Consider the following 22,740-nt stretch of genomic DNA (forward strand, 5'->3'; position numbering starts at 1 on the left):
TTCCATATTCATTATTGAGGATGTGATCTTGTATTAGTACGAGAGAATTAAGATCACATGAATGAATAAAAATAGTCAACATCGACAAATTAAAGTTATGGAATTCTTTAATTGGAGTTGTAAGTAAGGTTTACTGAGTATCATAATGATACAAATAATCTAGATTCGGATTATTGATGTGGTAAGACATCTCGGTAAAGGTGCTTTATATAATATGATTATATATGACATGGACCGATATGAATTAGAGTCTTTATCCAAAAACCATTTAATAATAAAAACTTGTAATTCATATCATAACAGATGATCATTTATAGATCAATCTAAATCCTGAGTGTTCATGAACTCCTGTTCATTTTTATTAAATCTTTTGATTCATTCGTTAAGGTCTCTTCAAAGAATGAGGCTAATGACTTTTGTTTTGGAGATTTAATATCATGGATGGATGGGAACATGTATCAACAATACGGAATCTAATCTTTCCTAACGGATCGTATATTAGTTCCCTTAAGGGTTAATTCTGGAACTGAATGATTTTGAGCTCAAATCTATAATTAGATTATAGATTAATTGTTCACTAGTGAATTAATGGTACTTAAGGAATAAGAAGTAAATTAGAAAGGTTAAATGGTAATTCTCCCATTCTAATTTATGAACTAATTAATTAGAGGGTTGAACTATTGTAAGATGGTTATATCAATGGAGGACTTAAGAAAAAGATTTCTGTAAAAGTATATCTATAACATAAAGAGTGCAATTCTGAATTTATAGTGGAGTAATATCAAAATTAATAAATTAACTATTATAATTAAAGAGTTTAATTATTTAGTTTTAATTTATTGGAGCTTAATGTTATAGGTCCATGGTCCCCGAAATGGCTCAAACAATCACTGTCAAAGGCAAATACAAAAAATGGGCAAAAAGGACTTATTGTTTAATTATGTGTAATTAATTAATTAATTAAATAAGAATTAATTAATTATTTGATTTAACAAAAATATAATTAATTTTGAATTAATTTATTTTTGGGATTTTTGGTATTTAAATAATAATAAAAATTGGAAAAATCACATGCCTGCACATGCATGTGGTATACGTGTGACACAGTGCACATGCACTGTGCTACACGCATAAGAGATGGACTTAGTCTCTTGATTCCATAGTTTTAGTTATTTAAATATTAAATAAATAATGAGATATTTTAATATGATTAAAATATTATTATTTAAACAAAAATCTGATAACTGATCAGTTGTTTTGAATTTGTTTAAAATAACAAATATTTTAATATATTGGATATTATTAAATATTGGATATCAGTTTTCACATAACATAATTTTTCAGGGATAGAAAAATATCTAGGATTCTCTCAGAGAAAAGAGAACAGTGACAAAAACAAAGGTCATTGTTCTTCACTAAACCTAGGTCCAAACTTTATCAGATCTCATGTGTTGAGAACATCTGATAAATAGTTATTGCATATTATTTGTATAGCGAGCTCACACTCGTTCTTTGTGTGCCCGAGAACATTTTGGAAGATCTTGGTGTGAGATTTCAAGGATTCAGCCATACGAAAAGATAGCAGCAAGGAAGGACTTGAGGTAATTTTTCTATTCTTGTCCTTGATTCAATATATATATGAGTGTAAAGAAGTAAATCTAGAAATCTTATGGGATTAATCTGACAATTTGATTGTTGTTCCGCTGCGCATAATCTCTGATTTGATCAATAAAAACCAACAAAGTATTCATACGTGTAATAATTTCTATTAATAAGTTTATATAAAAGTTTTAAATTTTTCTGTATTTCTTAGTATCATTTCATTTAATTCATTTGGTCAAGTATCTAACATACTCGTAAACCCCGGAATTACGAGTATGTGGTTTACGAGTATGTGGCGGACGTACCCTACCTTAGGGTCGTCACAATCATAATGTCAAATTATGGGTCATCTTCAGTGTACTCCTACATTGTCTTGTAACAAATCTGCAAAAATACTTAGTCAAAAAAAGACTACGGAAACTTATAAAAGAAATAAGACAAAATCTCAAAGAAAATCAACAATATAAATATTTAATTAGAAATATAAAAGAGCTGTGTTTATATAAAAACTATTTCTGCAATATCAATATATATATATAGACATAGATAGTGATCATCAAGAAACTTCATAATTAATTTGGTATAACAGATCGATCATTACATAAATACATATATGAAAGACCTGAAAATAAAGAACATAGTATTAAGTCTTAAGGCACAATACAACAACGAATGATAATAAAGTTTATTAACACTCACTTTCTCATCACTAATGAAATAGTTAGAATGTACTTAATGATTTACAACACAGCAACCATCTCACTTTCTAACTCACTCACAAAGTCGAAGCAAAAATTTATTGAAACAATTGAAGCTATGAGTTATTAGTCAATAAGCTCTGGAAACCATCAAATTGAAAAGGCAGATGTATAGATCAATCAAGTATATATGATACAATTCAATCAGCATAAACAATAAAGTGAAAACAGAGCATATACAATACAGTAAGTGTAACACCCTAATTTCTCATAAATTATCGAGAACACAGTGTTGGGTCATATTCGTAAATATTGCTTTTTTATTTAATAAAAAATTGGAAATAAATATATGGATTCATAGTTTTACAAAAAATAAAATAATTGTCTTTATAAAAATGAGCAACATTTAAATTAAAATTTAAAATAAACATGCTTTAATAAAAATAATAGGCCCACTTGATCTTCCTCGACTATATGGTCCCCACGAGTACATCATGAAGCTTTTAGGTCCCACTCACCACCGACATTTCTATCATTAATTGCATGAAATAACAACATCATAAGGAGTGAGCTTCTAAGCCCCAGTAAGGAAAATACAAACAAGAGTTAGTCATATAATCAAACATATCATAAATTTCACCAAAGTCATACCAAAACTTATTAATATTAATCATACAACAATAAACCCTAGGTCATATCATAACCTAAATCATGTCATAAATTATAATCTAAGTCATAGCCATAAATCATAAGTCATAGATCATAAATCATAGGTCATAAGTCATAATCATAACTATAGGTCATAGGTCATAATAACAAGTCAGATATAATAAAAAGATAAGTGTTTATATAGGGGTGGCAATTATGCCCCGGACATAAGTCCGTCATACACTAGACATCACTTAGGTCCGTCATAAAGTTTTGGCAACCGGGCCTACCGGACATAAGTCCGTCATACATCATTGGACACCTTAGGTCCAGACACACTTACCTCTTTATTGTATCTGAAATGTTAGGTCATACAAACATAATCTATATCATAAACTACATAAACTATGTCATAATACTAAACTACCTAATTTTCCTTACCAAAAATCGGAATATTGGAGACAAGAGCGGGATTGGAAATTCCTAAAACCAAACATAAAGAAACCATAAGTTTCCTAAAGAAAAATAAGATGAAAAGAAGATCTAAACCATTAAGATAGTAACTTACCGAAGACCTTAAGTTTCAAGAAACTCAAAGCTTCGATCTATACCTCAAACACCGAAATCACACAAAATCTTACTTCCCAAGTGTTTATAAAAGCTTTAGATTTGAAAGCTTTAATCCCAAAACCCTAGTGTTTCTCTCTAGAACGAACTTAGCAGCTTGGAGGCTCTGAACTATGCTTGAGAGATGATGAAAATGGCTGAGTGAAGGGTCCTATTTATAGATTTCAAGGAGTGAAACTAAATCCTTTTAAGATGAATAAATAAATGATTAAAAATTGAATAAATTTGAATTATCTGCTCAATAGATGCCCATAACTCGGTCAAAGACGTTCAGGAACGAGTCAAAGTTGTTGAGGGTTGTTTCTAGTTCAGGATTTTGCAAAAATTAAAAAAAAAAGATTACTGGAGTCGATATATCGCTTAGAGTAGGCGATATATTGCCCCTACCTATGCCCCGAGGGTCCGTGGTTTCGTTCACGCAAAGTCGACGTGTTTTCCGTATCAATCATAGGCGACATATCAACTCCTATAGCTGCAATATAACGACATAAACTGATATTTTAAACACGTTTTTGCACACTCTCAGCACACTTGGATTTTTTAAACCTTGTTTACTAAGTAAAACGTGATCCTAACAACTGCTAGAAGGTTCTAGTCCTTCTAGATCTATCCTTTAATAAATTTATTCATCTAAAATCCTTAATTCCTAAATAAACATACATGTGACAAGTGTCACGTTCTTAATTATTCTATCTAAACCTTAGGTTATAATAAAAAATATTTCTAAGACCAGCTCTATTAATTAATCCTTATGTTAAAATTAATATTTTTAAACCATATGTTAAACTTATAAAATCCATAACTATTTTTGCGAGTTTCCAACTAAATCCCAACTTTGACCAATATCCACGTAAACTAAAATTCTATAGCTACTACTACTACTATCTAGCTAAGTAAAATTTTGGGACGCTACACAAACTCCACCAAAAAAATTACTAAACATTGAATTAAGAGCGAAGTCAAATAAGACGAAATGATAGAAAAATGTTGAATATATGAATTTAAAAAATATATGCTACGGAACTACAAGGAGAAAAATAATTAGGATAATTCTAAATAAGTGTTATCAAATAAGTCTTCTCATGTTATTAAAAGTCTCAACATTTCATTTGAAGAGGAGAATCTAATCATAGTTAAACATAATTGGTCAACTCCTACAAATTAAGAAACATGATATTAGTTATTTATTTGTAAATTAGTTGATTCCTTCTGCAATTAAATTAAAATCAATGTGATTATAACAAACGGGTAACTACTTGAAATTAAGAAGAAATAGTTGTAAAAACTCTTCTGAAAATAGAAGAGTCACGACATAACAAAGGACGAAACTCTATATGCCAAATACTACAGAAATCTAGACTCAAAATAAATGAATGTAACAAAACATGGTATTTTTAATGCACGGCACAAGCCAATTTATTTCTAGTATTATTATTTTATTATACCATTTTACTTACTTTTAATTTATAGATAAATTTAATATAGAATTTTAAAAAATATATCTTTTGGTCCCATCGCTCCTCGAACCTTCCTTCTACAACATGGCCGATTTCGAGCATCTATGTTGACTCTGATTCTTCTTCAGCTCTTAGCAGGTTAACGTTAGTGATATTCACTTGAGGCATCTTAACAACATCGAGTTGTGTATTGTTAGGGACAACTTCCGTAAAATAATAAATAACATCAAGGGCCTAAGTAGCCTCCTTCCAGGAATTTGCAACGAACTTGAACCTGGAGGCTTGAATGGTCTTAACAAGCAAAATCTTAAAAGTGGCTTGGGCCATTTTGTAGGTCGTTCTCTACATATTTCGTCGAGCACCTTAATAAGGCTCCTCTCTTGATCCATTTGGCAAAGTGTTTGCCCATGCCATTGAGTTGGGCGTGCAAGTTCTCTCCTGGCTTGGGTGGGGTGATGAGAGTGTGCGAAGCGCCTTGAATCGTTGATCTTGGTCTTCGGGTCTTGGTTGGCTTTTTGTTGACATCTCTCATTATTAGACCCAACCACACTAGCTTTCAAAGTAGTTAAAAACTTGATTCATCGCTATAACAAAGTAAGAGTAGAGAGAGGTTGTGACTTATTTCGCTGAACATTTAGATTTTTGGTGATGTAATTTTGAAGAATACAATAGAGACACTAATAAAGTGTTCTAAGTTAATTTAATTTAATTTTTATCTAAAAAAGTAAATCAAACTTGTAAACCCTACCCTTATAAATAGAAAAGGAATACACCATGAAAAGGTTCTGATTACAGTGCCATTTTCTTCCTATTCTCTTCTCTTAAAGCACATTGCTTAACATATTTTCTATAAATTTTTACCTTTATTGCTAATCCCATCGTTTGAATCCATTCCATTTAATGAAAAACTTTGTGTTAGCAGTTTGGTGTATATTTCAAATATTTTAATTGTAATTATTCAAGAAATAGTATATGTTAGAATATATTTTAGAGATTTTAATTGTGTTACTCAAAAAATAGTATATGCTGATATGTATTTAGCATATGTTTCATAAACCATTTTTTTTTTTGGTAAGTAAGTCAATTGTATTGCAAAAACAAGGAATACAAAAGCTGAGAGTAAACAGCTACCCAAAGCGACTAATTACAACTCAAACACCTTATGAAACCAAATCAACTCATCAACGTTTACTCCTAAAGAACATGTATAAAGATTTCTATTGTAAACAGCCAACTTAATCATTTTGATTGTATATTGAACAGACCAAACAACGCCCTCCCAAAACGCTATGTTGTGAACTCTCCAAATATGATAAATGAGACTAGAAAGAATAGACCAACTCACTAATTTCTTGAATCGACTTAGTTTGCATCTTTTTATCCATTTAAAAATTCCTTCAACTGGACAAAACCTGGTCCTAATTTCCAGCCACCCCAGCAAGACTTGAACACAGCAAGCACTGAAAAAATAGCCAAAGAAAAGATGATTATGAGTTTCCTCCTCAACACCACAAATGTTATAGCAAGGGTCTATGTTCAGCCCAAAATTCCTCAGTCGATCCTTAGTCTTCAATCTCCGAAAAAGATACAGCCAGGTAAAGATTCTATGCTTAGGGACACTTAATCTGCTCCAAAGATCAGCATAAACAAATCTGGGATGTGTTATCAAATAAAGCTTTATATATGCCAGGTATGGAATATGAGTTTTGCTCAAACCTTTGCTTGGTAACAACACCTTTAATTTTCTCTTTGATCCTCACGATCTGACGCCAGTACCAGCTGCTATCACTAGGAGCTGTATACTCCCACCAATCTTGATTGTGTAGATATACCGAATGCACCCATTTCACACAAAGGTTTTCCTTGTTCATTGAGATATGCCACACATGTTTTCCAATAGCTGCATAATTCTAATAAACAATATTCCTTAAACCTAGACCTCCCTCAATTTTCCTTTTACAAACAACAATCCAAGAGACTAAACCAGGACCAATGTAATCAGCCAAACCATGCCAAAGGAAAGTTCTACAAATTTGATTTATTCTGTCCAGTAGTGCCTTAGGAAGAATCATAATCTGAGCCCAATACAAATGAATGGCTAATAAGACTGCATTTATGAGAGTAAGCCTACCAGCAAAAGATAGATGTCTCGAACTCCAAATCCTAATTTGATGAATCATCCTTTCAACCAAAACAGAACACTCATCCAAACTAATTCTTTTCGAGCAAATCGAAACCCCAAGATAACGAAATGACATGTGGCTTTTGGTAAACCTCGAAACCAAGAGGATACGGTTCACTTCCTCATCACTCATGCCATGGAAATAAATCGCCGATTTAGTCACATTAACTTGTAAACCAGAAGTGTTAGAAAATATTTTAAAGCCTTGCAAGAGCAACACAATAGATTTATAATCACCTCTACAAAACGAAATAGCATCATCCGCAAAGCAGAGATGATTTAGTTTAAGCTCCTTGCATCTGTAATGAAAATGAAAATCAAACTTGCAAGCAATCTTAGCTAAGATTCTAGATAGATATTCCATACAAATGATGAAAAGGGGGGGGGGGGGGGGGGAGATAAGGGATCCCCCTGCCTTAAACCCCTCTTAGCCTCAAAAAAACCATGGAGCGAGCCATCTAACAATAAAGAAAAACGAGGGGTTCGCATACATGTCATAATCAGCTTAACAAATTTACTTGGGAAATTTAACCCCGTAAGCATCTCCTCTAAAAAAATCCCAATCAATCGTATCATAAGCTTTCTTCAGATCCAATTTGATCATACAGCTAGGTTTCACATTCTTCCTCTTATAACGCCTCATAATATCCTGACAAATCATGATATTATGGGCAATAAACCTCCCATGAATGAACCCCCCTGATTTTGAGCGATAAGATCTGGAAAAATAGTTCTGAGTCTCTCACAAATAAGCTTTGTGGCTGCTTTATACAACACATTACAGCAAGAAATTGGTCGAAAATCACTAACATTTGATGGCAGTTAGTTTTCGGAATAAGGGTGATTAAGGTATTGTTTACCTCTTTGAGCAGTTGACCCGAATGGAGAAAAGATAAAACAGCCCTGCTTACATCCGCTCCAATAAGCTCCTAATTAGTTTTATAGAACCCACTACCATAGCCATCCGGACCCGGAGCCTTCAGAGTAGGAATGGAAAAAATAGCTCGTTTGACTGCTTCAGGAGTGTACTCTTGGAGAAGAAATTGTTGTTGCTCCTTTGAAACTATAGGCCGAAAAGCCTCGTTAACTCCCTCTTTAGAATCCACCCAATTCCCATGCATGTCCTTAATGGAATAAACAGGATTGAAAGCTCTTCCTTGCTTTAAGCTTTGATGGAAAAGCTTAGTATTTTCATCACCCTCCTTGATCCAGTTAACTTTAGTCTTTTGCTTCAAGAAAGCCACATATATATATCCTGACAGTTTCTATAATGAGCACAAGCAGCCACCTCTTCCTCTATTTTCAAAATATTTAAGGGATCTTGTTGAAGAGATTGCTGAACCTCATGCATATGATGCATAGCTTGCAGAACTTTGGCGTGAAGATCCCCAAAGTGCTCTTTGTTTAGATCTTTAAGCATTCCTTTCAAACGTTTAAGTTTCTGAACCACTTGAAACATGGGGTTGCCTGAAACCTCTTGAGTTCAGTTCCTTGAAATTATCTCTTGATATCTATGAGCAGTACTCCACATATCAAAATAGCGAAAAGGCTTTTTCCCCCCTTCACCTCCGGATAAACTGACAGAAGAGCTGGGCTATGATAAAAAATTCCTTCTGGTAAGAACACTACTTCAGCATTAGGAAAAAGAGAAGTCCACTCCGAGTTAGACATTACTCTGTCTAATTTTTCATATACCCTATCATCTCTACTTTGTTTGTTATTCCAAGTGTAGTAATTACCTGAGCACTTGACATCCCTAAGCTCACAATATCCCAGGCACTCTTTGAAATCATGACAACAAGGTTTGTGACCCCTCCTTGAAATTCGATCCTCTCCAAATAAAGTTGCATTGAAATCTCCCATGATAATCCAAGGACCAATCAAGTTCCTTTTAAAACTTATCAAATTATCCCATAAACTCCTCCTCTCACTAGACTTGTTGAAAGCATAAATAAACGTAGCATGAAACCCATTGACCCTCTTCAGCTGAACATAGCAGTGAATACACTGATCTGAACTCAATAGCACATTAACATCAAAAGTCTCATGTTTCCATGCTAAAATAACCAGGCCGTCAGGATGCCAACCGAGGTTAGTTGTGAAATACCAACCCTAGAACAGTTTCAAAAAAAGTTGCCCCATTCTAGGACCTTTGACTTTTGTCGCAAGCAAACAGACCAAACCAATCTTCTTATTACAGAGAAAATTTTGCACCTCTTGTTTCTTCTGCAACTTATTAATACCCCTCACATTCCACGTTAATATTCTATCCATGGCCAACTAGAGGCACTCCCCCTCCTATTATATTAGTACTCATTTCACACAGAATCTGACCAAATTGTAACTCCTCTGCAGCATCCTTAAGAATTCCAAAAGCATTGCCAATATTGATAGGATATTCCTTCTTGTGGACTAATTTTCTAGCTGAATGAACCACCTAAAATCCTTCCTTATCAATGCTCTGTTCCTTTGTGGTGGTGTCATTAGTGTTCCCCAGACCCAGATTCCCTGAAATTTCCAGCCCAGGCGTGTTTTCCTTGTTCTGTTCCTCAGACATCGAGACATCATTCTTAGGTTTCCATACTGTTGTCACATGAGTTGTATTCTGCTGTTGCTTGCGACAATCAGTATTTTCGTGTCCCATCCCTTTACATATTGAACAAAATGTAGGCTTCCATTCATAGAAAATATCCAAGCGAATCATTTCAGATTTTTCATTCACAAAACTAATGGATGATGGAAAAGCCTGTGACTCACTTACCTCCACCATCACTCTGGCAAACTGCAAACGATCTCTATTCTTCGTGGCCGAATCTTCTCTAATTGGCTTGCCAATCTGCCCAACAATCTTGAATAAGGATCGAGCACCCCAGTATTTTAGATCCAGATTATGAACTTGGATCCAAATGGGTATTGATCTAATATCATCCTTCTGTATGCAGACATTAGGGTCCCAAGCTTTAAGCATCAATGGTTTCTTGTCAAAAAGAGGATATCCTCCTGCAAGCACCTTGTCTCTACTCTCCATAGAGGTAAACCGCACTATAAAGAGGCCATGCTTCAATAGTCCAATTTTATCCACCCCCGAAGTCCTCCAAATGCGCTTGAAGAAGCCATCCATGACTTGAATTTGAGGATTAGCCCCCCAAACCCAACACACCATTGAGGAATTCCAGAAACTAACCTCATCTTCGATATCTTCTTCCTCAATTTTCACAAGATCACCACTAAGTCCTAACTTCGGAATGACCTTCCGCACAGACTCCCCTAAATCCACCCTAATCTCAGCTAGATTCGCTTGAAATTGGGACGGTGAAGAAGAGGTTCCAATAATACCTTTTGAATTTGTCGCACTCGACATGATTTTAGAAAATTGCATACGAATTTTTGAACGCCTCTGCAACTTTGTTTCAGTCTCCTGAGGAGTGAGTATGTTTTCATGGGTCTCCTCTTGGTCATCAGAAAAATCAATTGCCTCTATACCCATCAATTCATCCATAGATTTCGACTTTTTTCCCACATCAGATGAAGTCGGACCCTTCTTCCTAACTGGAGTATTCGTTTGGCCCTAACTGGAGTATTTGTTTTTCCTAACCCCCTCTCATTTGGCCCTAACTGGAGTATTTGTTTTCCTCACCGAGATTCGCTTCCTCCCCTCCCTGCCATGGCCACAGCACAAGCTGCAAGAGAAAGAGAAAACTAGTCCATAAATCATATTATATATATATTCTTTCTAAAATAATAAACCTTGAAAATCATATATTTTTTAAAGGAAAAAATGACTCAATATTTATCAAGAAAAATGAAAATTAGTTATTTAACATATACTACCATTTTTCGTTATTTAATTTATGATTTGTATAGCACATTTTTATTAGTGGATTATTAATTATACATCCACGCAGCAAGATATACTGAGTGAATTATATTTCGATTTTTGTTCCATGCTTAATACTTTTGGAGCTGCTTGGCTTGGCAACATCTAAAAAAAAAATTAATTTTTTGTTTATTTAATTATAGAGCTAAAACGAAAACTGAAAAATTTGTTTGGTAACACCATTTATATTTTTCATTTTTTTAATTTTGAAAACAACTGTTTTTTTTTCTCTTAACATTGCCAAAAAAAAATTGCTTCTCTTTTTGCATCTACTCATTTTCCCTTTTTTTTTTCCTAAAAAAAATCTATATATTCCTATTTGTTAGTTTTTGTAATTTATGTTCCTTAAAATTCAAGCAAGCTAATCTTCTAGTTGTACCAAACCTTCTGTCCCTCCCGGCCCCATCAGGACCGTCCATATTCGATCACGACGGTTCACTAAATCTCTAGAGCAACGAAACCAACCCAAAGTTTTAGATAGACGGTTGTGATTAGAAAATTCATTGATCGGACGGTTCCGGAGGGTTCAGCTGTTTAGACGATTGACATAATATTACAGAAGTCTCTAATGATGGTCTTAGTAAAACCGAGGAGAGACACCTAGGGGGAGACCGAACCTTCGTGACATCGATTTCTTAATTCGTGAAAAACCCAGCTGGTTTCGAGTAATACCCATCTAACTGCGACCTCAGGGAAGCTCTTTTTGGATTCAGATCAATCTGGGTCCCTCTCGGAAATGGAGAAAGAACAGAAGGGTCCAAATGATCAAGAAAGAGTAGAAGAGGAGGACACGGAAGCTTTGGAGCTTGTTCTCTTTCAAGTCTCGGAGTGTTATGTCTATTTGGTAAGATTTATTGGATTTTCCTCAATGGGTTTTTCGAGATTCGACTCTAATTGATAATTCATAGTTTGATGAGGTTTCTTGATGACTGGAAATCTATTATTGCATGCGCATTTCGTTTAGAGGATCAAGATTCAAATTTTTTACTTGATTGCGGTATCCTTTTAAGTAGAAGATGTTTATGTTGTTATTCGTATTTGGGAAATTTGATCATAAGGTTTATCTAATTGTTGATGAAAGAAGTGGGGAATATTTATTTTGCATGAACTACTGATATGTCATGTCATCATAAATTTCATACTAACAGGATTGAATGTTGTGGGTCAAGTAATTTATATTGGCATCTATTCAATCTTCCATTTTTTTATTGGCTTTTTTTTCTTTTTCTTTCTAACATGAATGAAATGAAAGTGTTAAGCACTTGAGCTAAGTTCTTTTATGCTCTTTCTGCAGATACCGCCAAGGAAAAGTGCAGCTTCTTACAGGTTTTTGTTATGCTTTTATTAAAATTGAGGATACCTACTATGCATTAGACACATTGTGTGTGAAATGATGAAAGAGAGATCTTGTAGAATAGGCTAGACATCTTATGATCTGCCAAAGAATGACCCAAATTTTAAAAGAAAAAGAAATTTAAATTCTAAGTTTGTAAATGTGAACTGTAGAACAGTATAAATGCTTCATAAAACCTGTTATTCAAGATCTGCTTCTTTAGTTCTTTAAACTTTCAGTAATTATGTACACCATATTGTGTCTTGATTATCATTGGCTCATATGCAGAATTTTTTTTGTTCATTTTTTGGCAATAGGTTTCTTGCAAAACCCTGTAAATAAGTAATTTAAATCAGCTTCAGCATTGGAACCTACTGAAATAATCTTACACTTGCTATATAGATGGGTTTTTATGTCCAGAAAGTTCATTTCAGGGCTGATGAGTGGGATGTGAACAAGTGGGAATGGCAGGGTGTGTTGAAAGTGAGTAGCAAAGGAGAGGAGTGCATCATCAGACTTGAAGATAAGAACACTGGTGAGAATTTGTTTTACTTATTCTAAGATGGACATATGGTGTATCTTTATCCTTTATTATATGAAATATGTTTGATGATTTTACCGTAACTTACTATTTTTCATGGTAGGTGAATTATATGCTCGGGCATTTTTGAGAAATGGAGAGCCGCATCCAGTGGAACCTGTAATTGATAGCAGCAGGTTTGGCCCTTTTATTAGATCCTCATTTCAATACTTGGAAATCATTTTTTCGTCAGCTTGAGGTACTTCAATTTATTCATTATAATTCATCTGTAGGAATCTCTAAATATTTATTGTTTCATATGCAGATATTTTGTTCTTCGAGTGGAGGAGAACATTGGTGAGTTGTTTTGCTGGGATTACTGAGTGTATAAGATCTTCCATTAGTTCAATGGGAGACAATTATGTGAAACAAAATATTAGCGATTTCATTATATTTATTTTTTGTTTAGTCTAAATTGATCTGTTATTAAGATCAGTCACGAGTCATGATCATTGCTGTTCTTGAAGAAACTTTTCGTACTCCTTAGTGATGTTTAACATGCTCGCCATGTTGATCGACCCTTCTAAATTTTCTTTTCTCTAACTGTTTAACCAAACTTTTTGGATCTGATTCTCTATGTAGTAATAACCTCACTTGATAAGGCCTCTCTTTGCCTGGTTTCATTTCTTGTATATCTAGTGTAATAGTTTGAAATGTATGCAGATGGTCGTCTTCGGCATGCTTTTATTGGCATAGGTTTTAGAGAAAGAACAGAGGCTTATGACTTCCAAGCTGCTCTGCATGATCATATGAAGTATCCTCCGCCTCCTAATTTCAATACTTTCCATTTTGATCAAATTTTTTAAAATGATCAACTCGTATATGCTTAGAAGATGATTTTATATGCTGTATTAGTTACACTCTCATACCATTCTGTTTGACTGTAGATATCTGGACAAGAAGAAGACTGCAGAGAAGATGGAGCAGCAATTCCAGAGAACATCATCAATTGATTACAGCTTGAAAGATGGGGAAACTCTTGTTCTGCAATTAAAGAACAATGTAAACTGCATTTGTATTGCTTTGTCAATGTCTTTATATGATGACTGAATACTCCTTAAGGTATGCTAACTGAATATCTGGTTTTGGTGTCAACAGAGAAGTGGCCAAAGTATCAAGTCCAAGTTTTTTGAGCAGGGTTCGAACAATTCATCACCTGAGAATAAGGGTGATATCATAAAAGAGCCCAAGATTTGTATCAAACTGCCGCCCCCTCCCCCTGCCCCGCTTTCACCTTCTGGTACTGGTCAGATGTCCCCGTCAAACTCTCCAACAACTTTCAATCTTGAGGCAGCTTCTAAACATGGGGATTTAGTATCAACAAAAGAGGATTCAAAAAACACAGATTCATCAGAAAATCAAAGCACAGATGTACCAGATGATGATTTTGGAGATTTTCAAACAGCTGGTTAATATTTAAGTATTAGGGGGGCAACATACATAACCATACTAAGAATACCTGAAATTTTCTTTCACTGTGGTTTTCTGTTAGATTTGGTGTTTGTGATGGTTTTAACAACCTCAAAGATCTTGTTGATGTGGTGTATATTCGGCTAAATATTTACCAATGTGAATTTACTTTGAGACAAATAAGTCTACCCACCCTAGCCTAGTGACTTAAAAATTTGGTCATAATTATACAATACTTGTATTTAAGCATTTGGCAAACCAAAACAAATAACATGAATTGCCAGTTGGTTTCTTTCACCCTAGTAACCTAAGTTCGAATGTGAATGACAATTTTTGTTGCTTTCTCTTACTAACCAAGTAAGATTGAAATGTATGACTAATATTTTTGGAAGAAAGTAAATGATTTTCTTGTCGGTTTAGTAAAAAACAACTGAAATGGTTATAAAAGTAAATAGTCACAGCATTAGTGATGGGGAAATTACTTTACAATATTTGGGACTACAAACAGCTAGCTAGTCCTTAGAGGATAAGGGAAACAAAGTAGTCCAAATTTATGGTATAAGAACATTTGTGGTGAAGTTTCTTGATGTTTATTATTATTGTTATTCGGTTCAGATTTTTCTTTTTAAATTTATTTATAAAATATTATTATAATTGTTGTGTTGTTTTTAGCACAAATGCGACAAGGGGTCATTATGTATTTTTGCTGAATGAAAATTGTGGATTTACAACATAATCTTTGGCTAAAAAAATAATGATATGAGCACTAAAATTATGCATCAAAACATTAAATCAACTGACATGATATTGTTTTTTAAAATAGTGAGTCGCACTTGAAATAAATTTGATTGATTAAATGAAACTGTCACGTCAGTTGGTGTAATGTTTTGGTGCACATATTATTACCCTTTTGCTGAATGGAAAGCGTGGATTTACAACATTTCGTTTAAAGTGTCGATTTGTACCTGACAATCATGTACACACTAGCAATAACTTAAGGATCCATTAGCTCGAGGAGTGTTTGTGTAGGAGGATTGATCTCACATACTGATACTATACTAGTGTTGTGTGACAATTCATTAGAAGCCGAATTAAATTGCCAAAGAAGACTAATGCATTATTTGATTTGTATTAATTAGATATGTAAATTAAGGGAAATATCCCAATTTATTAAGAAAAGAATTTCATAGATTATTTGTGGTGCCTGAAAACACCAAACAAGAAACCAAAAATTTAACAAGAACAATAAGATAATAGCCAAAAACAAAGAACAAAACTAACAACAACATAGTTATGTGGTTCAGCACAATGAATGTGCTTACATCCACGAGAGAGAACAACCAGCAGGCTTGAATCTTTATTGATGAAGCTTAAGTACAGATTACAGTGATGAATCCAAACTCAGCCTTACAACAATAGTGGTGTCTTGCACCGATTACACAAAACAATTTACAATGTAGAAGAAAGATTTAGAACATAGGTCCTCTCTTCTGAACTCTCTTCTCTTCTAAACTCTCGCTGAAAATTTGGTCATATTTTGAAATGAGATTGCAGCTTTCCTTCTATAACCAAGTGAGGCTGACTAAGACCAATCTTGAGTGTAACTGTTTTAACTGCCAAAAAACAAAACTTAGGTGAGTTTTAAGTGAGCTGAACCCAACAAATTCCACCTGGTTTAGTTCACTTAAAAGAATCTAAATGAGCAAATATAACTGAGATGACTATTCTCTAATTCCAATGAATAAGTCTTAGTAAGAGACTTAATAACTTTCAACACATAGCAAGTTTAGACAATGTCTAAACTTTTTTGTAGTGACACTTTTAGTAAAGATATCGGCTGGATTGTCATGGGTGCTAATTTTCTTGACAAAAACTTGTTTAGATTGAATGATATCTCTAATAAAATGTAGCTTGATGTCTATGTGTTTAGACCTTTCATGAAACATAGGATTCTTCCTAAGATGTAGGGCACTTTGATTATCACAATGAACTGTGATGTCATCCGATTTAAATCCTTGTTCTTCAGTTAACCCTCTAAGCCAAATTGCCTCTTTAATTGCTTCTGTAGCTGCCATATATTCAGCCTTTGTTGATGACAGTGCAACTACCTTTTGTAAGTTTGATTTCCAGCTGATACAACCTCCAAGAACTGTGAAGACATAGCCTGTTAGAGACCTTCAAGTGTCAATGTTTCCAACAAAGTCTGAGTCAACAAAGCCTGTTACTTCTTCATTAAATTGACTCTCATTTCTGAACACCAAACATGTATTCAGTGTTCCCTTAATGTATCTCATAACCCACTTGACAACATCTGAATGCTCAGCTCCTGGATTGGCAATGTATCGGCTAACAACACTCATAGAGTGTGCCAAATCTGGTCTTGTGCATACCATAGAGTACATTAAGCTACCAATACAGCTAGCATAGGGTAAAAATTTCATGTATGCTTTCTCAGCATCTGTACTTGGTGATTGTTTCATTGACAACTTAAAGTGTTGGGCAATGGGTGTATAAACAGCTTTGGAATTGATCATTCCAAACTTTTCTAAAACTTTCTGTAAGTATCCTCTTTGAGACAAAGTAATGACATGTGGTTGAGGCCTTTTAATGTCAATACCAATAATTTTTTTGGCTGTCCCGAGATCCTTCATCTCAAATTCATGCTTAAGCTTTTCTTTAAGCTTATTAATTTTTGTTATTTCCTTTCCAATAATCAAGATATCGTCAACATATAGTAGCAAGTAAATCTAATTATTGGAATATATACATGGATCAAACTTACTCTTCTCATAACCAATCTTAGTCATATAATCATCAAATCTAAGATTCCACTGTCTTCGGGCTTGTCTAAGTCCATAAAGTGATTTCTTAACTAGGCATACCTTATTTGGATCTTTACTTTCAAATCCCTCGGGTTGATGCATGTATATTTCTTCATCTATACTTCCATGAAGGAAAGTTGTTCTAACATCCATTTAGTCCACCTCTAGATTGTACTTTGCAGCCTTTGACATCATTACTCTAATCGAAGTTTGCTTGACCACTGGTGAGAATATCTCATTGAAATCTATGCCTTCTTGCTGTGTGAAACCCTTAGCTACTAATCTTGCTGTGATCCTTGTACTTTCAACTCCTAGGATGCCCTCATTTTTCTTGAAAATCCACTTGCAGCCTACAAGCCTTTTTATTATCCAAAAAACAAGCATGGATGACATAGCAAACATTTAGTACACGTGACTAACATCTGGCAGAATTCGTGCTCGACTATCGACCAGGACGACATCTAGTGTCACGACGTTCGATCTCTTCATACGACCAACCTGGTTGTACGAATGCTATGCGCGGAAAAGATCTTATGCAGTTATGAAATGATATCTGTAACAAATTAATGTAAATCCTCCTTGAGCCTATAAATAGAGAAGGAGGGCTCAAGGGACAAGGATCTTTTTCTTCTTTCTTGCTTTCTGATCACTAGAGATTAGAGTTATCCTATTTGATATATTGTATTGTTCTTCAGAGGTTGGTGAAACTCATTGAACCCTAGTTCTTTGATCACTCCTTTGAATTCTATATCAATAACAATTCAAGTGGACATAGGTTATTACCTGATTCTAGGGCCGAACCACTATAAACCCTTGTGTTCTTTATTATTTCGCCATCGCATTCTTTCCAACGTGTTTGTCCACATCAAGCAAATTTGACTCCGTGTCAGTTGGCCAAAATTAGGGTCAACATTCTGGTGCTTTCATTGAGAGCTTGATACATTATCGTTGAAAGATCAATGGAAAAAACTACCAGGAAAACTGGACAGGCGGTCGGCGCTACACCATCTAACCCGCCTCCTCCTCCTCCCAACGTGGCTGAGGATGAGCCACATTTGGAATTTGATGAGGAAGAAATGGACGACGAGAACGTCCCCCCAGTACCAGAAGCCACGGCGATTCCTAGCGCTGTGCAGGCCCAGATAGATGCCCTCAACCAAGCAGTGCAGCAGCTGGTCGGGGGAAGGACATCTTATATCGACCACGATAGGAGAAAAGGCACTCCCTTCGTCCAGAGGATAGCTATGGCAGAAACTCCTAGCAAGTTTAAAATGCCTACGCTTCCGAACTTTGATGGGTAGGGTGACCCGGTATCTCACGTCAACAAGTTTGAGATACAAATGGACATTCAGAAAGTGTCCAAGGATGCTCGGTGCAGGATCTTCCCTGCAACACATTCTGATGCTGCACAGGAGTGGTTTTTCAAATTCCCTCCTGCAAGTATAGTTTCCTGGGAAATGTTCGTGAAGGAGTTTTACGGACAGTTCTACGCGGGTCGTGTGCACCCGACTAAGGCAAACCAGCTGGTTGAAATACGCCAACAAGACGGAGAACCACTGAAGGACTACGTCCAGCGCTTTATGCGAGCAGCTGCTGGAGCAAAAACAGTGGGAGACGAAGGCAAGATGATGGCCATAACCGCAGGGGTTAAGCGCCGCACACCTCTCTGGGAAAGCCTCCGAAAACATGGGGTTAGAACTACCCAGGAATTCTTAGATCGGGCTGATCGCTACATCAAGCTCGAAGACGCCATCGCCAACGAAGGAAAGCCCCCAGGCAAAGACAAGGGGACTGCCAAGCCCGCCAAAGCCGCCAATGGGTCCAAGCCCAACGGCAACGGCAAAGGCAATGGGAATGGCAACGGCAATGGAAAGAATGGGGGGAAACGGCCGCACAATGAACCTTCCACCTCTGACAGTATACGAGCCAAGGGTAATCGTTATGAACCTCGGTTCACTAACTATACTGCCCTAGTTGAGTCTCGGGGAGAGGTTTATCAGGCCACGAGTTCTAGTGTGCCTTATAAGAAACCTGCTCCCATTTGAAAGGATATTTCGAGAAGAGACACTACCAAGTTCTGTCGTTATCATAACGACTACATACATGATACCAACGAATGCAACCAGCTGAAGGATGAGATCGAGTTCCTTATTATACAAGGACACTTGAGAAGATATATACGGGCCTCGGGAAATTCCCAACGAGAAGCTCCAGGTGGCAACGAGCAAGCGCCCACACGCCAACGCTCGCCACCTTTGCAGCCTGACCCCGTAACTGGCACATTGTTAACCATCTGTGGAGGCCTGCACCTCACGGGAAACAACGGAAAGGCCAGAGAACGATATGCTCAGACTCTGCGCCACGACCAGGACATCGAGATGATGACTGTGGATGACTGCGCACCGAAAAAGGCTTGGTCAGTCAAGGGCGAAATAACCTTCTCTGATGTTGACGCCCAACATATCCGATTCCCACATTCCGATCCGCTGGTCGTGGATATCCAAATGGCCAACATGATGGTGAAGAGGGTGCTGGTTTGTAACGCCCTGGCTACCCCAGAACAGTTACAGTGAACAGTGAACCGGAAGTTTGACTCGCTACCCGAGTCCTTTGGTTAAAAACGTGATCTAAGTGTTATTATTGGGTTAAGGTGAAAAACCAGTAAAAAGGAAAGGATACATTTCATTAAGTAAATAAACTGCTCATGAGCCTTTCAAAATATTTACAAGTAGTTCGTAATACAAAAGGGGCGCTACTATTTCAACATATACAATCCCCGCCGGCCTAAGCGACAAAAATAGGGTAAACCCCTAGTTCCTCTGAGAACACCTTAACCGTGGCGGTCAAGCGGCCCAGTATGTACACAACATCGCCCAAGCTCTCCACTCTGGGTTGGGTGAGCTTCTCTTTCCCTTTACCTGCACCACATAGCACCCATGAGCCAAGGCCCAGCAAGAAAACACAATAAGGCATGATATAATATCAACAGTGATCATAATAACCAATCAGGATCAACAGTCCAATACAGACGGGTGACAGTAGCAAAAGTCACAAAGATGGGTACAGCTCCCTCTAGCCATGTGACGATAGGGTCACCAGGGCTTAACTGATAAGCAGTTCTTTCATAAGTTTGATCAGGACAGGTGCATGGTGATTGGTCACCAACATAACCTTCCTCCCGACTCTAGAGTCGTAACCGTGGACAACGTCCCCTAGCCATGTGACAAACGGTCACCGGGGTCATATACCTTGGCTAAGTACTTCTGGTCTTAGACCAGGCAAGCACTTATAAGTTCTTCGACCTTAGAGTCGGTCCCGCATTAATGCCATGGAGCCATTCAATGCGTGTTTCTCGACCTTAGGGTCGGTCCCTGACTAGTCAGTGTCATAAACAAGTAATCAGCGTTCACTAGCATTTAATATGCAATCTATGTCCACATATATCAACCAACATGCTTCAATAACAAACCATGCATGTCATATACATATACAGGGTGCACCTGTATTCATACACTATTTTCTTACCTTTGGTTCGAGTGAGAATTATTATATGAACGACCCCTGAGAACGATCAACCTTTAAATTCCCTGACGGTCACCTCGTCATAACCAAAATATAGGATTCATCAATAAAATGATAACAGAGGGTTCCCAAACCAAAATCTAGCCTCCGAGACACCAAACACTACCCAACCGGGTACTAGGTTCAACCCCGAGGCCTAAGGTTTGAATCCCCAAGCTAAAAACCACATTCTGGCAAAAATGACCTTAAGGGCTGCGGCCCTCCCCTGCTGCGCCGTGGCGCGCCCCCAAACAGAAAGGGGCCTTCCCTGCCAGACGCCAAGGGCCGCGGCGCTCCCCTGCTGCGCCGCGGTGCCCAGCCCAGACCAGCCATAAAGGCTGCACGCGAACTCACTTTTCCCCCTGCGTTTTTCCTCTCAAACCAGCCCTTCAAACCAACTCAAAACCTCCTCCAAACACTCATTTAAACCTCCAAGCATCACCCATAACTCACCCTCATCAAATCCCAACCAAACCTACACAAAAACTCCCTTTGATTCCCACTTTCTACATCAAAAACCATGAGCTGAAAACTAAAAGGAAAACAGAGCATAACCTGAGTTCAATGACCAAAACTCACCTTAAAACCAGCTTTGAACCTCCCTCACTAGCTGAACCAAGTCCACCAACCCAGCCTTTGAATTCCCTAGCTTGAATCCCCACCTAGAACTCAAAAACCTCAAAGGAAAGATGAAGAAGATAATGTACGGGAAGGAAGAAGAAAGTCTCTGTTTTTGTTCTGTTTTAATCCACAAGCTTCTACAGCCAGCAGCCACTTAAGTCATATATATCCAACCCTAAATGACCAAAATACCCTTGAGTCATCAAAAGCTTCTCAAACTATTATAAGGGTAAAATTGGTACTTCCACCTACACCGTTAATCATAATTAACGCTTCCCAATTCCCGCTAATCTCAATATCCTCAAACACCAATAATTCATATCCCGTTACCCTAAAATCCCCGGTAACACTATAATCATTAATATCACCCTGAGACTCACCCCGAGCCCCGAGCTCAAACCTGTTATGACCAAATCGATAAATCATATTTAAAGATCATCTCATGCCGAAATACTCGAAACAATCCACATTATAATGTGGTCTCACAATATATCATTGACATACAAACAAGTATACAATTATACCCTCAACGAGCCAAATTACCAAAACACCCCTGTAAACAAATGTGGACCCACATGCATGCATTTAACATCATATTATAATATAATTCTCATAAACATGCATAAACACATTTAATGGCATAATTAAACAGTTACGACCCTCCCGGCCTACTAAACCAGCCATTAAACCATATTAGGGAATCCGGGGCATTACATGGTTGATACAGGAAGTTCGATGAATATCCTGTATAAGTCTTTGCTGGAATGCATGAAGTTGTCCATGAAGGACCTGGAGCCCTGCAACCAAACAATATACGACTTCTCTGGTGAGGGACTCGCCCCCGCAGGGTCAATCAGACTACCGGTGACAGCAGGTACAACGCCTGCTACCAGGACATTACTCGCTACTTTTATAGTAGTTGATTGTCCTTTGGCGTACAATGTCGTCATTGGGAGGCCTATACTGGTTGATCTACGGGCCGTCACCTCTATGTGGAACTTAGCCATGAAATTCCCGACAGACGCGGGGGTAGGATGCGTGTTGGGAAACCAGAGGGAGGCTAGGGACTGCTACAACGCCTCAGTCACGAAGGCAAAGAAGGGAACGACAAAAAACACTCCCCCAAATAGGTTGCAGATGGCAATTGATACACAAGCCCAATCCAGTGATGAAGTCACCAAATAGGGTGTTGCCCAAAGTGAGGATAGAGATTTAGATCCTCGCTTTGGGGATTTTGAAGAAAACGTTGGACCCGTCGAGGACCTGGAAGAGGTTCAACTTGACGAAAAAGACCCGACCAAAGTCGTGAAGGTTGGGAATAA

General features: G+C 36.9%; 2 protein-coding genes across 2 annotated transcripts; one reads left to right on the top strand and one right to left on the bottom strand.

Annotated features, from left to right (window-relative positions):
* Window positions 1–9,651: 9,651 nt before the first annotated feature.
* LOC133813976 (uncharacterized) lies at window positions 9,652–10,713 on the bottom strand. Its single transcript, XM_062247001.1, has one exon. The coding sequence runs from the start codon at window positions 10,711–10,713 to the stop codon at window positions 9,652–9,654; it is 1,062 nt and encodes a 353-aa protein (XP_062102985.1).
* A 774-nt stretch (window positions 10,714–11,487) lies between these two features.
* Window positions 11,488–14,711, top strand: LOC133817391 (uncharacterized protein At1g03900). Its single transcript, XM_062249895.1, has 8 exons — window positions 11,488–11,935; window positions 12,386–12,417; window positions 12,859–12,959; window positions 13,069–13,141; window positions 13,270–13,301; window positions 13,668–13,758; window positions 13,892–14,006; window positions 14,103–14,711. The coding sequence occupies exons 1-8, from the start codon at window positions 11,828–11,830 to the stop codon at window positions 14,415–14,417; spliced, it is 867 nt and encodes a 288-aa protein (XP_062105879.1). The 5' UTR covers window positions 11,488–11,827; the 3' UTR covers window positions 14,418–14,711.
* Window positions 14,712–22,740: the final 8,029 nt, after the last annotated feature.

The sequence above is a fragment of the Humulus lupulus genome, chromosome 2, assembly GCF_963169125.1.
Source record: "Humulus lupulus chromosome 2, drHumLupu1.1, whole genome shotgun sequence".
Lineage (NCBI taxonomy): Eukaryota > Viridiplantae > Streptophyta > Magnoliopsida > Rosales > Cannabaceae > Humulus > Humulus lupulus.

Coding starts and splice junctions, on each gene's coding strand:
- LOC133813976 (XM_062247001.1), bottom strand. CDS start 10,713: ATGGATGAATTGATGGGTATAGAGGCAATTGATTTTTCTGATGACCAA.
- LOC133817391 (XM_062249895.1), top strand. CDS start 11,828: ATGGAGAAAGAACAGAAGGGTCCAAATGATCAAGAAAGAGTAGAAGAG. Junction 13,142..13,269: donor CCTGTAATTGATAGCAGCAG/GTTTGGCCCTTT, acceptor TTTCATATGCAG/ATATTTTGTTCTTCGAGTGG. Junction 14,007..14,102: donor TTCTGCAATTAAAGAACAAT/GTAAACTGCATT, acceptor TGGTGTCAACAG/AGAAGTGGCCAAAGTATCAA.